The 13,970-nt window shown below is 37.4% G+C and overlaps 1 protein-coding gene across 2 annotated transcripts; it reads left to right on the top strand.

Annotated features, from left to right (window-relative positions):
- The first annotated feature begins 2,104 nt into the window (after positions 1–2,104).
- On the top strand, positions 2,105–12,206 carry DUSP19 (dual specificity phosphatase 19). Of its 2 annotated transcripts, none has more exons than XM_036421496.2 (4): positions 2,105–2,499; positions 6,733–6,779; positions 8,906–8,940; positions 11,864–12,000. In XM_036421496.2, the coding sequence occupies exons 1-3, from the start codon at positions 2,274–2,276 to the stop codon at positions 8,936–8,938; spliced, it is 306 nt and encodes a 101-aa protein (XP_036277389.1). In that variant the 5' UTR covers positions 2,105–2,273; the 3' UTR covers positions 8,939–8,940; positions 11,864–12,000. The 2 variants fall into 2 exon arrangements, with proteins under 2 accessions (XP_036277389.1, XP_036277388.1); XM_036421495.2 differs by having other exon boundaries at positions 2,110–2,499; positions 8,788–8,940; positions 11,864–12,206.
- The last annotated feature ends 1,764 nt before the right edge of the window (positions 12,207–13,970 follow it).

Below are 13,970 nucleotides of genomic sequence, written 5' to 3'. Positions count from 1 at the left end.
AAGTTCTTCCCTGCAGATTTCTACAGGGCTGGCTCCTTCACTGTATTCAGGTGTCTGCTCAAAATTTGTTTCATCAGAGGAGTCTTTTCTCACTAACTTGTAGCAAATAGTACACCGCCCTTTCACCCTTTTCCCTTAGTTCACAGTTTTCCTGCATAATATGAGCACCATGGCATGGTGCATTGTCTTGTGGGAAGAAGGCATTTCCATGATACGCCATCAACATGATAGGATGAACTTGATCAGCAATGATACTTAGGTATGTTGTGCTATTCAGACGTTGTTCCACACGAATTAAAGGGCCCAAATCATGCCAGGAAAACATGCTCCAAACCATAGCACTGCCCCCACCAGCTTGAAGGGTTGTACTTATGCATGTGGAGTACATGCTTTCATGCTGTTTCCTTGAAATTCTCACTCTGCCATCTGCATGATGCAACTGAAAACGTGATTTATCAGACCACATGACTTTTTTCCAATGATCGACTGTCCAATCCTTGTGTTCCTGTGTGAATTGGAGACGTTTTATCTTGGTAACTGCAGACAGCAAAGGTGTTTGAATAGGCCTTCGGCTTCCATATCCCATACAATACAGTGTACGGCTAATTTGTCTACAAACATCAGGTGGTTATAATAATCTGGCCACTCAGTGTATATAGTAGGCTTCTATAGATGTAATGGAATAATGTATATAAAGCATCATTAAACACCAGATGGATAACATTGACAATCTACTTATAAGCATAATGCCTAGCTCAATAGTTGGTCATTATGTTTTTCATTTATGATAAACATATGGAATGATTTGCGGTTAGAGTTGTTTTTTATGAACCTGTGATTAAGTTATGCAAATAAAATTTTCAACTCATCATTTTAGAGTGTGCCCTGCAGAAAGCCTGGGCTGATATATCAATGTTTTTAATAGAGAGAAAATTGTTAATTTTACATTAGAGAGTTTCAACCCAACAAAAAATTTTTTTAAATATATTTTATTGACTTTTTACAGATAGGAAGGGAGAGGGATAGAGTTAGAAACATCGATGAGAGAAACATTGACCAGCTGCCTCCTGCACACCCCCTACTGGGGATGTGCCTGCAACCGGAATCGAACCTGGGACCTTTCAGTCCACAGGCAGACGCTCTCTCCACTGAATCAAGCCGGTTTTGGCCCAACAAAAATTTTAATGTATGGTGTTGGAGAATGTTTCCATTAAATCCAATGTGGGGAAAGGAAAATTCCAAAGGAATCTTATGATTTCTTTTGCAGGAAAAAAAAAGTCATCCTTTTGCAATCAGAATCATCATTCTATAATTGTTTTGCAAATTTGGATGTATGAATTTCTGCAACTCTGTGGAAGGACTTGCTGCAATGCTTCTTACAGTGTGTGTATCTATTTACTGCATAAAAGGCCCTTCGGCAGTTATACTGATGGTTGAAAACGTAGAAGGGAAGTCAGAAAATACATGTTTAAGTTCTTGTCAATCTGTATATAGAAACAATTTAAAAACTTTAAAGAAAAATACCTTTGCAGAATTAAATTGCCATTTCACAAATAGTGTGTGTGTGTGTGTGTATATATACATACATACATACACACACACACATATATATATTTAAAGTATTACATATAGTAGTACATATATCTCCTTTTTACAAATAGTTCTTAATCTAGTAAACGTTCCTCTAGGCAATAACAGCAACAAGAGCAAGTAGGAAAGTGAGAAATACCTTCGAATGTCTGCTGTAGCCCCCTGCGTTAGACTAAAAGCAGGCGGACAGGAAAGGCTGCTAAGCAGGGAGGTTTGCACTACAATACAAAGCGGGAGCAATACCCAGGCCAACCCATATCACTCACTACAAGTGACATCCGCCCAACTAGACAGAGCTCGAAATACCAGCCCTCTCTCCAATTAAGTCTTCTATTTCACCATTCTGCGTGAAAATAAAGCTGGACTTAAACAGCAGCAGGGAGGAAACACTAGCGGATTCCTTGAACCTGCAAGGAAAACGCAGGCTTCCCATTGGCCCAAGGGCGTCCAATCGGCGCCCGCTTCTCAAGGGCCAATCAGAGTTTGTCTTACATTGAGACGCAGGGGCGGGGTAGGGGAGGAGCCGGAAGTCCCTGTCTCCCGGGTGTTGCTGCTATTGTGACCGGGAGGGCTGTGCGCTCCTGGGCCTCCACTTGTTACCTGAGCTCTGAGGGCCGAGCAGTTCAGCCCTGCTCTGTGCTGGCTGGGTTTGCCTGTATTTGTTCCCAGTCACTGCTCATGTAATGCACTCCCTTAGCCAGGAAATTAAAGCATTCTCCCGGAATAATCTCAGGAAGCAATGCACCAGGGTGACAACGCTAACTGGGAAGAAAATTATAGAAACCTGGAAAGATGCCAGAATTCATGTTGTGGAAGAAGTAGAGCCGAGCAGTGGGGGTGGTTGTGGTTATGTGCAGGATCTTAGCTTGGACCTGCAAGTTGGCGTTATTAAGCCATGGTTGCTCGTGGGTGAGTATATCGATTTGTCACTGAGTCCTCTGATCGTATTATTTTATTGCTTATCTTAATCTATTAATAGTTTGTATTACCTGCTGTCCTGCCGAAGAAGTTAAAATGTTCCCCTTTTTGGGACACGGGACTTCCATCAGCTAGACAAGTTTCTGCCCCCATAGAAAGTATAGGTTTTAGTAGCACAGAGCACCTGGTATTTGAATTTTAGGAAAAGTTTCTTCCTGTTTTTCTCCCTAAACTCTGGAGAATAACACATTAATATGTGTGTGTGTGTGTGGGGGGGGGGGTTATTATAAAAGAATATGGTTTTTAAAAATCAAATGAAAAATAATGCTTTTATTAGGAAAAACTTCGTTTCAATTTAAAATTATAGAATAGTACTTGAAATAGTCAAGTGCTTGTTTGCCTGTTCTGCTGTTAAAAACCGTAAGGAAGGCATGCTTCCTGTGACCACATCTGTCCATTATAGTATGTTAAGGAAAAGGTGGGCTTTATTTTATAGCTATGAGTCTGATGGTTTTATGACTTTCTGTATTATGGAAAATGCTGATTTTTCTATCCAAAGATTAGTCCACGAATAGCAAACAAAGCACAGTTATAAATGTATAAACTTGTAGCTTGGCAAGACTATGGTACAGTAGTCTTAAAAAAAATAGTAAACAATTTTTTCAAGTTAGTTTGAATTATTTTTCATTTATGAGTAGAGAAATTAAGAATTGGAAAGATGAATAATTTGTCAGTATTTATGCAGCCACGCCGTTCTTGAGTGAAAGCAGTGGGCTGGGAGTCAGAAATAGCCAAATACAGCATCTCACTCCTTTTAAAAACTCTGAAGTAGTGATCATCAGCTCCATTTTTCAGATGAGAACTGGATTAAGATAAGTAAAGTAATTTGCACAAGGTTAAAACACCAGTATTTAATAACTGGACATCAAGCTCAAGTCTGATTGACTCCTGCTCTTTGTGAACAAATGGACTCCCTCAGGGAGTCCAGGTTTTCGGCTCCTCTGTGCCTCTAGCTTAACTAGATGAGCTAGAGCAAGTCATCTTTCCTCTCTGGTAAAGCTGAAGTAACAGAATCTGCTTCTCTCACAGGATTGTTCTGAGGTTATTGTAAAAGGGTTTTTGTGTTGTGTCTGTGAAAGATTTTTGAAACCAATTGCAGTATACATATGATTTATGATTGTGTTGTGTATTATATGAATTGTTACATGAGCTATCTTTAAATTCACCAAATAAATACCTCCAAGTAGTTTCTGCAGTAGTGAAAAATAAAGTGGGTTTATCTAGCTAGTCTGGAGACTTCACCCAGGACTTGCACACCTAGGAAAGGATATATATCCAGGCACATTTTTCAGTTATTTGGCTCCTACTGTAGTAATAATGGTTTGAAATTACTGGAGAATTTTAAATTTTGCTTATTATTACTTTTTATCTAGACGTATCCAAAGTGAGTTGATCAAGGTAGCGTTCTCATATTGGCATTGGGATCCTTCCCAGGACCCTGGAGAGTTTTGGGGGGCTTGTGAAACGGGTCCCTATTTGGTCCCCTCTCTGGACCAGGAAATGGGATCTTTTCATGGGGCACAGCCTCCTTTCTTCTGAGAGGAAGAGGGACCTTCTGCTTAGTTACAAGTGCCTATTCCTGAGGGACCTTGGGTGGTTCCATCTAAAGTTCTTCCACATGAATGATGCAGGGGTTGTTTCGGACCAGACTAGGTTTCTTGCTGGAGATGGGGGTTGTTTCTAGGTTGCCTCCAACAGCTTCTTTCACCTCTTCAAAACTACCCAACTCCAACCCAGCACTACCTGCCAATTAATTTTTTTGTTTTTGGTGGAGAACAAAGACAATGAAGAACTAAATGTAATACACATATTTATATAAAATATAATCTGTCTTTCTAAAATATAAGTTTAAAATATATTCTGTCTTTAAAAGTGTAATCTGTCTTTTTCAGTTAGTTCATGAATTCAAACAAGCATCTACCTTTCAAAAATCTCATATAGGCCCTTGCACTATCTGACAGGTTGCTAAAAGATGTTAGTGAGAATTTTTGTCCTAGGCTTTGCAGATTATATTTTTCCAATAAGGACTTTGCTTCAGTTGAACTACATTCGTAAATGAAGAAAGTGTTGTCCTAGCTGGTGTGGCTCAGTTAGTCGGGCACTGAAGAGTCACTGGTTTGGTCCCAATCAGGGCCTATGCCCAGGTTGCAGGCTCCATCCCCAATGTGGGGCATGCAGAGGGCAGCCAATCAATGATTCTTTCTCATCATTGATGTTTTCATCTCACCCACATTCACTTTCTCTCTGAAATCAATAAAAAAAAATATTTTAAAAAAGAATACTAAATTCGTATCAACATACTCATATTCTGAAAGTCACTTTCAAAATATGGCAGACAACTCTGAAGTATAATAGACCTGTTCCTTTTGGTGTGTGTGGGGAGGAGGGAGGGTGTGTGTGTGTGTGATGGAAATGATCAAAGTATCCAGTTTTGATAAATATAATAATGACCGTTTAGGGTGAAAATAGGAAAGAATTTCTATTGTATGTTTCTTTTTTCTTTTTTCCTTTTTTGTAAGGACTTGTCAAAGTAGAATTATTATTTAAAAAATGAATACATGTTAAACCATCACATTTCAACTTATTTTTTTTCAAATAATTTTTTTTGATCCCGTTTCCCCTCTCTGGAGATGGTAAGGACTTCTGATAGAGAGCTTAGAATTTTTTTAATTATGGAGTATTTCAAATGCATAGAAAATTTCAGACAATACTGTAACAGGCAATTGTGTATCTACCATTCGGCTTTAACAAATGTTAATATTTTGATAGGCTAACTTTTAAGCAAAATAAAGCTCAGTGAGGAGCCTGTGAGCTTTGTATTATCAAGAGAATATTGACCAACCAGCCCACTTATTGGCCTTTCAGCTACCTAAAACCATGTCAGAGAAGTTGGCAGATTTCCCAAATAGGTAAGGCAAGAAAAACATTGTTTATGGAAATAAAATCTAATTCAGGAAAGCAAAATACTTGATTAATAAATATCCTATTTTTTCATTGTATTTTTCCCCCCACTTTAACTAGTTATTCACTTGCAAGAATTTGCTTACTAACTAGAATCATTCTCCAAGTGTGGGAGATCTGGGAAGCAAACTTTGACAGGAAGAAACTGTAAAAGGTACAGCTCTAGCGATGCACAGAATGTGGGTGGAATTCTATAGACCACAGTGCTTGCTTTAATCTACTTGGTGCTCCCAAACCAGCCGGTACAAGTCTTTTTAAATATATTCTTTTTATTTTTAAAAATTTCAAAACAAATATTTTTGTAAAAAATACAAATGACAAAAAGAAGGAAAAGAATCACCTATAATCCTACTTTTAACATTTTGTTCTATATACTTCCAGTCCCATTTTAAGCATACACATTTTTGTTATTATTATACAAAAATGGATGATGGTATATTGTAACCTGCTTTTATTACCTAATATATTGGAAATATATTTCCATGCCCTATCTAATATCGGTATATATTTCACTACATAATTGAACCATCTTTTATTTAACCTAATTCCTATTATTGGGCTTTTTTTAAAAAAACAAAACAAAAAACACCTAGATTAAAAACAACCTATTATTGGGTTGGTTGTTCTATTTTTGTGGTATCACAAACAATACTGTGATAAACATCCTGATAGCTGATCTTTATAACATCCAGAACTTTTAGGACAAATTTCTAGAAGTGGGAAATCACAGTCCAAGAGTATACATGCACAAGATAAATATAAATATAAATATAAATATAAATATAAATATAAATATAAATATAAATATAAATATTTATTTAATATATTTTATTGATTTTCTACAGAGAGGAAGAGAGAGGGATAGAGAGTTAGAAACATCGATGAGAGAGAATTATCGATCAGCTGCCTCTTGTACAACCCCTACTGGGAATGTGCCCGCAACCACGGTATATGCCCTTGACCGGAATCGAACCCGGGACCTTTCAGTCCACAGGCCGACACTCTATCCACTGAACCAAACCGGTTTCGGCACAAGATGAATATTTTTATAAGCTATCATAAAATTGTCTCTCAGAAAATTGGAATAAGGTCCTCCCAAGTTGTTGTTTTTAAAATAAATAAATAACAGAATTGTTGCAAAAATTGGAAAAAAGTCAGGATGATTATTTTCATATTCAAGGTGATATGACTTATTTCTTATAGGGTCACAAGATGCTGCTCATGATCTGGATACACTGAAAAAGCACAAGGTAAAAAAAAGTTTCCTGGCACCATGTATAAAAAGAGGAAAATATGTTTACTGAGGATAATAATACAAAGCCAAGGTGTGAAGAGCTATTGGAGAACAAAGTGTTATGGGACCAGAAGGAATAGATTACTGAACTTGCAGTCCCCTTGCCCTGATCTAAGTATGGCCTACTGTGTCATAAGGTCTCAGTTGAAAAGTAATACCTTCAGAAAGCCCTACCCTGACCCATGTTGCTGCCTCCCAACTCGCCGCATTGCCTCATTGAACTCTTTCAGAGAATTTATTCTCATCTCAAAATCTTATTTTAAGAGCAAGGATCTTACTCCTTGCTCATTTCTATATCTCCTGAACATAGAAAGGGGCCTAGCACTCACTTATTTCATGGGTGAGAGGCAGGGTTTCTTTCAAATCACTTTGTTCCAGCTTCCATTAAAAATTGTTGCTCTTGTCTGGCCAGTGTTGCTCAGTAGTTGAGCATCAACCCATGAACAAGGAAGTCATGGTTTGATTCTTGGTCAGGGCACGTACCTGGGTTTCAGGTTCAGTTTCCCAGTAGGGAGCTTGCAGGAGGCAGCTAATCAATGATTCTCATCATTGATATTTCTTTTTTAAAATATTTTATTAGTTTTTTACAGAGAGGAAGAGAGAGGGATAGAGAGTTAGAAACATCGATGAGAAACATCGATCAGCTGCCTCCTGCACACTCCCTACTGGGGATGTGCCCACAACCAAGGTACTTGCCCTTGACCAGAATCGAACCTGGAACCTTTCAGTCTCAATGCCGATGCTCTGTCCACTGAGCCAAACTGGTTAGGGCTTATCATTGATATTTCTCTCTCTCTCTTCCTCTCCCTTCCTCTCTAACATCAATAAAAATATATTTTTTAAACTAAGACATATGCTAAGAAATAATACAATGTTTCTTGACATGTTATGACAAGAAACAGTGACTTGTTTTTCTTGTCTATGTAGCCTTTGGATTCTCTTAAAGGACTTTCCATGGCTCCTTCCATATGCTTGGTGAGCTCTAGGAAAGGGCTTGAATGCATACGTGGAGTAGGAGGTTGCTTATGTGCATCATTTGAAAGAAAATATTTCATAGCCATCCCATGTTTCACCCACACTAACTCACCAGAGCCTTTGGGTTTGATAGTTTCAAAAGCTCACCAGGTGATTCTAATATGCATCCACACTGGAGAACCGTGTGCTTACAAAGAGGAAATAATTATCAAAAGGGAAGTTTGTGCTGCTGACACACTTCCCTTAAGCTTTTTATATGGACATCCATTAACTTATTAAATATTTTAAGTACTTTCTGTGCCAAGGTCACTGCTCATTCACAATGCTTACTTATAATAGTGAATAAGTGCCCTTGCCAGTTTGGCTCAGTGGATAGAGAGTTGGCCTGTGGACTGAAGAGTGCTGAGTTTGATTCTGGTCAAGGGCACATGCCTGTGTTACGGGCTCAATCCGAAGGGGGATGGGGGAGCTTGCAAGAGTCAGCCTATCAATGATTCTCTCTTATCATTGATGTTTTTTTTTCTCTCTCCCTTCCTCTCTGAAATCAATAAGAATATATTTAGGGATGGGGTGGTGGGGGAGAGGTCAAGGGGGGAAATAGGAGACTCATGCAATACTTTAAATATAAAGAATTTAAATTTAAAATAATAATAATAGTGAGTAAGTTAAACTCCTGGTGGAGTTTCTAATACAATGAAGGAGACAAACAATCACTAAGGAGTAAGGGTATCATAGGAAAAGTAGAGAGTGCTATGGAAATACATAGAAATAGCGCCTGGGTGAGGGAGGAAGCATCAAATCAGGCTTTCTTGAGGAGATATTATTTACGTACACATCATGCTTAAATTGTGTATTCTTGTTGCAGATCTCAACATCCCAGCCTCTTTGTAATTAACCTACTTCATGAGAATTTTTTTTAAATCATCTTTTTTTTTTTTTTTATCTTTAAGGTGACTCATATTTTTTTTTTTTTTTTTTTTTTTTTTTAGGTGACTCATATTCTCAATGTTGCATATGGAGTTGAAAATGTTTTCCTCAGTGACTTTATATATAAGAGCATTTCTATACTGGATCTGCCTGAAACCAATATCCTGTCTTATTTTCCAGAATGTTTTGAATTTATTGAACAAACAAAAATGAAGGTAAGTTTTGTTTTGATCCAAAGTTCTTCAAAAGCAGAATTTTTAAAATATGGGTCCATTACTTAGCTTTTTATTCTTTTTGTAGTAAATAGGTAAAGAACCATTATGAAATCTCTCCAATATTTCATGCATTCCTACAACTATTTAGTTCTCTAATTGCTCTTTTCTCAGTGATATATTAATTTTTAAAATTAATTTCTCCTCTTCCTATGCCTGTGTACATATGTACTTAGATTTCCTCTAACAGTTTATCACTCACCTTCCAACTGATCAGTTTGTAAGCAAATCAGGTGGACTGCAGGATAAAGATAGCTCTAGTTCTGTTAATATATTTATGAAAATTAATAAGCATTTATTTTTGTGGCCACAGTAGGGATTGTGAATCTGTGCATTTTTACAATAGAATTTTAGGGTGCTCTGAGGACTGAATGGGTATTGCTTTTCTGAGATTGTATGAAAATGCTGATAAGAAGCTGTTCATTGGGTCTCAGACTATAGTAGAAGACCAGCTGATTGTATAATATTCGATCTTAGTCCTGGATCCAAGTCAACATGCTGACAGGCTGGGCTTCTGCTTTGGTCATTACCCATAATTAAACTGAAATGACATGATTTATAATCAGCATGTAATTCTTACAAACTTTATGTGAGATGAGTAGATGGGAATGTAGAAGCGCTTACAGAAAAAAAGTTAACTCTCCAGGAACACCTGATTATTAATGACAGTTAACATTAGACCCAGTTTAATTGAATTTTGTCTAATGATCTCCTTTCTGCTTTTCTCCATTCCTTCCTCCCTCTTCTCCCTTCCTTCCCCCCACTCATATCAATAAAAACATATTTTTAAAAAAGTTCATTTGAAAGTTTTCATCAGATATTATTCTATGATTTTAAAATATCTTCAATCTCATCAAAATGAACTACTGTACAAAGTGACAAAAGTTTCATATGTGTATAATGACTATTTGTGTTTTGCTTTTCTTGTACAAAAAGTTAATATCCGGAAATGACTAAAATATATATATATATACTAGAGGTCCGGTGTACGAAATTCATGCACTGGGGGCTGGGGAGTTCCTCAGCCTGGCCTGTGCCCTCTCGCAGTCCAGAAGCCCTTGGGTATCGGGCCTACGCCATCAGTCGGACATCTTTAGCGCTGCCACGGAGGTGGGAGAGGCTCCTGCCACTGCTTCTGCACTCACCAGCCTGTGAGCCCAGCTTCTGGCTGAGCAGTGCTCCTCCTATGGGAGCGCACTGACCACCAGGGGGCAGCTCCTGCATTGAGCATCTGCCCCCTGGTGTCAGTGTGCATCATAGCGACCAGTCCTGCAGTTTGGTAGATTTGCATATTAGCCTTTTATTATATAGAATAAGAAAAACAATTTAAATTGTCTTTTAGATATGAGGATTTTCAAAATACAATATAACTAATTTTGTTGTGGATCACTTGGATTTCTTGAAATGACATGCACTTGCAAATTTGTTACAACAGATCTAGGAAAGGAATTTTGTAACAGATTTATGAAACTGAGAAAACTGCCTTGCAAAAGTAAAATAAGTCAATGAGCTATAAACATAGTATTGCTAATGTATGCTTTGGGTAGAAAGGTTTTAGTTCTAAGTTTTGTTTTTTATCCCCCTTCCTCTGTTTGAATCTTTTACCAAAAAAAGAATCAGGAAATTAAGTAACTAAAATGTTTAGTTCTGTAGTGTGTCCCACAGTTCACTACATTCCATTCAGAACATTAACTTTTTAAAAGCCTGAAACAAGCCAACCTGTATCAGTGGCGTTCCATCAGATCTATCACATTCATTATTAATGCAATATTACCCCCATCAGCATTGGTCTTAACACTGTGTCTCTTTTCACTTGCAAAGTATCATTTTCAGGTTACCTGAAACTTTATTCGTTTATTGACCTCATGCTGGTGTCTAGTTACCTTTTTTACTTCACATTGTCATGAGCTATTTGTGTCATTTTACTACATCATAAATTTAGCTTATTTAAAAAAAAAGTTTCCATCACCATTTATCCCCCCCTATATCCTCCTACACCTCAATCCCGCCCCAATCACTAGACTTCCCTCCAGAATTTATCTAAAGATAGAAAATTGTTTTCCTTGCTGATCATTTTACACAGAGATTTCCAAATTAATGTCACTATCTTTATTGGAATACTATGTGTACATGGAATATCTCGGGCTTCCTGTTTAGTTATGATTATGTTTTCTTCATTAGGCTTTTTTGTGTACTTTACTGGATTATTTCAGTTTAACAAAGGATGCTGTTTCAGAATTCCAAAGACCTCATCAAAGCACTTCAATCCTAGCATTTGGGAAGAGGAGGTGTTGGTCGACCGATTGATTAGTTTTTCCATTCTTTCCTTACAATGCATTGTATTTTGATAATTGAATAAATTGATAGGATGAATATCTATATATATAAAAGGCTAAGTGACTGGCTCACTGGCCAACTGGCCAATAGGTATGATGTGCACTGACCACCAGGGGGCAGACGCTCAACACAGGAGCTGCCGAGTGACAGCAATTTTGCGAAGTGCCCTCTTGAGCTCTGGGACCCCTTGGGGAATGTCCGACTGTGGGTTTCAGCCCCATCCCCACAGGACAGGCTGAGGGACCCCACCTGCCAGAGGGACCTCACTTCCTTCACAGATGCCCTTCACACCCTAGCACCGCCATAGGTGCAGCTGGTGGGGGAGGGACCACTCAAGGTTGGCTCCAGGGTATGTCCAGCCTGTCTCACCCAGTCCTGCCCCGCTGGCCACCTTCTAATTAATTTCCTTTCAGTGAGCACTGGGCCTCTAGGTTTTTTAAAATAATTTTTAATAGTATAAGAATGTAGTATTGATTTAATAACCTTCCTTAAGTTAATAATGAAGAGTTTTGTTTGATTTTTATTGCAGGATGGAGTGGTTCTAGTCCATTGCAATGCAGGGGTTTCCAGGGCAGCTGCAATTGTAATAGGCTTCCTGATGAATTCTGAAGAAATCTCATTTACCACTGCTTTTTCTCTGGTGAAAAATGCAAGGCCTTCCATATGTCCAAATGCTGGCTTCATGGAACAGCTTCGTACATATCAAGAGGGCAAAGAAAGCAATCAGTCTGACAAAATGCAGGAATTAGAAGGAGACAACAATTCATGAGTTACATCCTAGCAGGTGACGGACAACTAGTTTCTCAGTTGACCTCTATAACCACCTTTCTCCTTTTTTTAGAGAATAGACTAATAAAAACTTGTTTTGTTTTGTTTTTTGTTTGTTTGTTTGTCTTTTTGTGAAAATGAAGGTCAATGGATTGTCCTGAAATAGCCTATAAATAATTTTATTAAATTATATCATGTTTTCTTTGATATTACAATGTGTGATTAAATGCTTCTTTGATTTGCTAAGGAAGAATAACAATGTATTACCAATAATTGATTTCTGTAGAAGGAAAAATGCTTAAATTTAAAAATCTATGTTAGAGCATGGGAAGGTTAAATCAGTGATTAAGACTTTTCTATTCCAGCAACTGTATCTAGGATGGAAAAAACTTGAAATGCTACTTGACTTACCATTTCAGAAGGAGATAAATTTCTTCATAAATAATTTAAGATTAAAAACCAATACTGTGCCCTAGCTGGTTTGACTTGGTGGATAGAGCATCGGCCTGCTGAAGGGTTCTGGGTTTGATTCCAGTTAAGGACTCATGAGCGGGTTGCTGGCTTGATCCCCAGTAGGGGGCGTGCAGGAAGCAGCCAACCAAGGAGTCTCTCTCACCACTGATGTTTCTAACTCCCTCCTCTGAAATCAATAAAAAAAAATGTGAAAATAAAAATATCACCAATACCGTAAACCTTCCAAAAGAGGTAAACAAAATGTGAAGGTTTATACAATATTTACATAGTGGTTACAGTATTCACAAAATGTTTATGTCCTTTTGTACCCACTTTTTATTTTTATTTTTAAAATTTAATTATATACCCTGCATTTATTTATAAGTTTTTGTGTGGATTTTTTTCTCTTGCATTATTGTGAGCTTATGGTTCTTAAATTAGATGCATTGTGTGTTTTTCATCTTTGGGTCCCTAGCATTCTGGTTTTTTTTAGTCCCAGGCATAATTTTTTTATCTTCTTGGGTCTGTGGAAAAACATTTTCTACTGAAAATTTGTTTTTTAGTTGTCATTTGTTCAATGATCTGTTTTCTAGTTCAATATCTTACTAGATAACATATTTTAAGGAAACAAGAGTTTGCTTTTATAAGAAAATTTAAATATATTGTTAGAAAGCCTAAAATTATTTACAATTGTACTGTGGCCAGAGGCTTTGAATGGTTCATTTTAAAAAAATAAAGATCCATATTGTCAAGGCTGACCTCCACATTGCAAATTTGCTTAGAGCCCTAACCAGTTTGGCTCAGTGGATAGAGCATCAGCCTGTGGACTCAAGAGTCCCAGGTTCGATTCTGGTCAAGGGCATATACTGTGTTTGTGGACACATCCCCAGTAGGGGGTGTGCATGAGGCAGCTGATTGATGTTTCTCTCTCATCGATGTTTCTAACTCTCTGTCCTCCCTTCCTCTTTGTAAAAAATCAATAAAATATATTTTAAAAATAAATAAGTAAATTTGCTTAGATATATTCTTTGACTTATTCAAAATAAAATGTACTTAAAATTAATATAATTATGAAATGATTTATTTAATAGCTTTCAAGCAACCTTTCATGACTCAGAATATATCATAGCCATTAAGATTTTATTAAGAAAGTCGGCTCTTCTTAAAAAACATTCTAGAGAGCTAATATATTCCCATGTGTAAGTTGGAAAGTGCTCATTGAGCACAGCTGTGCATTTGAGAAAGCAGGCCTTCCTGTGCTGCCAGAAGCAAGCAGACATGATAAATGCAAATTATGTTTCCAGATTGCTTACAGCTTGATAAGATGCTATCACATGCAAAACTATGAACTTTGCTTCTGTTGAGAAGCAGTATAAATGTAATCAACCTGCAGTGAGTTGTCAACCAAGCCAACC

This window comes from Pipistrellus kuhlii, unplaced genomic scaffold (assembly GCF_014108245.1).
Source record: "Pipistrellus kuhlii isolate mPipKuh1 unplaced genomic scaffold, mPipKuh1.p scaffold_m20_p_7, whole genome shotgun sequence".
NCBI classification, from domain to species: Eukaryota; Metazoa; Chordata; class Mammalia; order Chiroptera; family Vespertilionidae; genus Pipistrellus; species Pipistrellus kuhlii.
Note: the sequence above shows the minus strand (reverse complement) of the source record. Positions and strands in the feature narration are given on the sequence as shown.

What these genes read in the sequence shown, in the direction of transcription:
- DUSP19 (XM_036421495.2), top strand. Translation starts at nt 2,274, where the DNA reads ATGCACTCCCTTAGCCAGGAAATTAAAGCATTCTCCCGGAATAATCTC. An exon ending in TAAGCCATGGTTGCTCGTGG is followed by an intron (nt 2,500 to 6,732) that starts GTGAGTATATCG and finishes TATTTCTTATAG; the next exon opens with GGTCACAAGATGCTGCTCAT. An exon ending in TTGAACAAACAAAAATGAAG is followed by an intron (nt 8,941 to 11,863) that starts GTAAGTTTTGTT and finishes TTTTTATTGCAG; the next exon opens with GATGGAGTGGTTCTAGTCCA.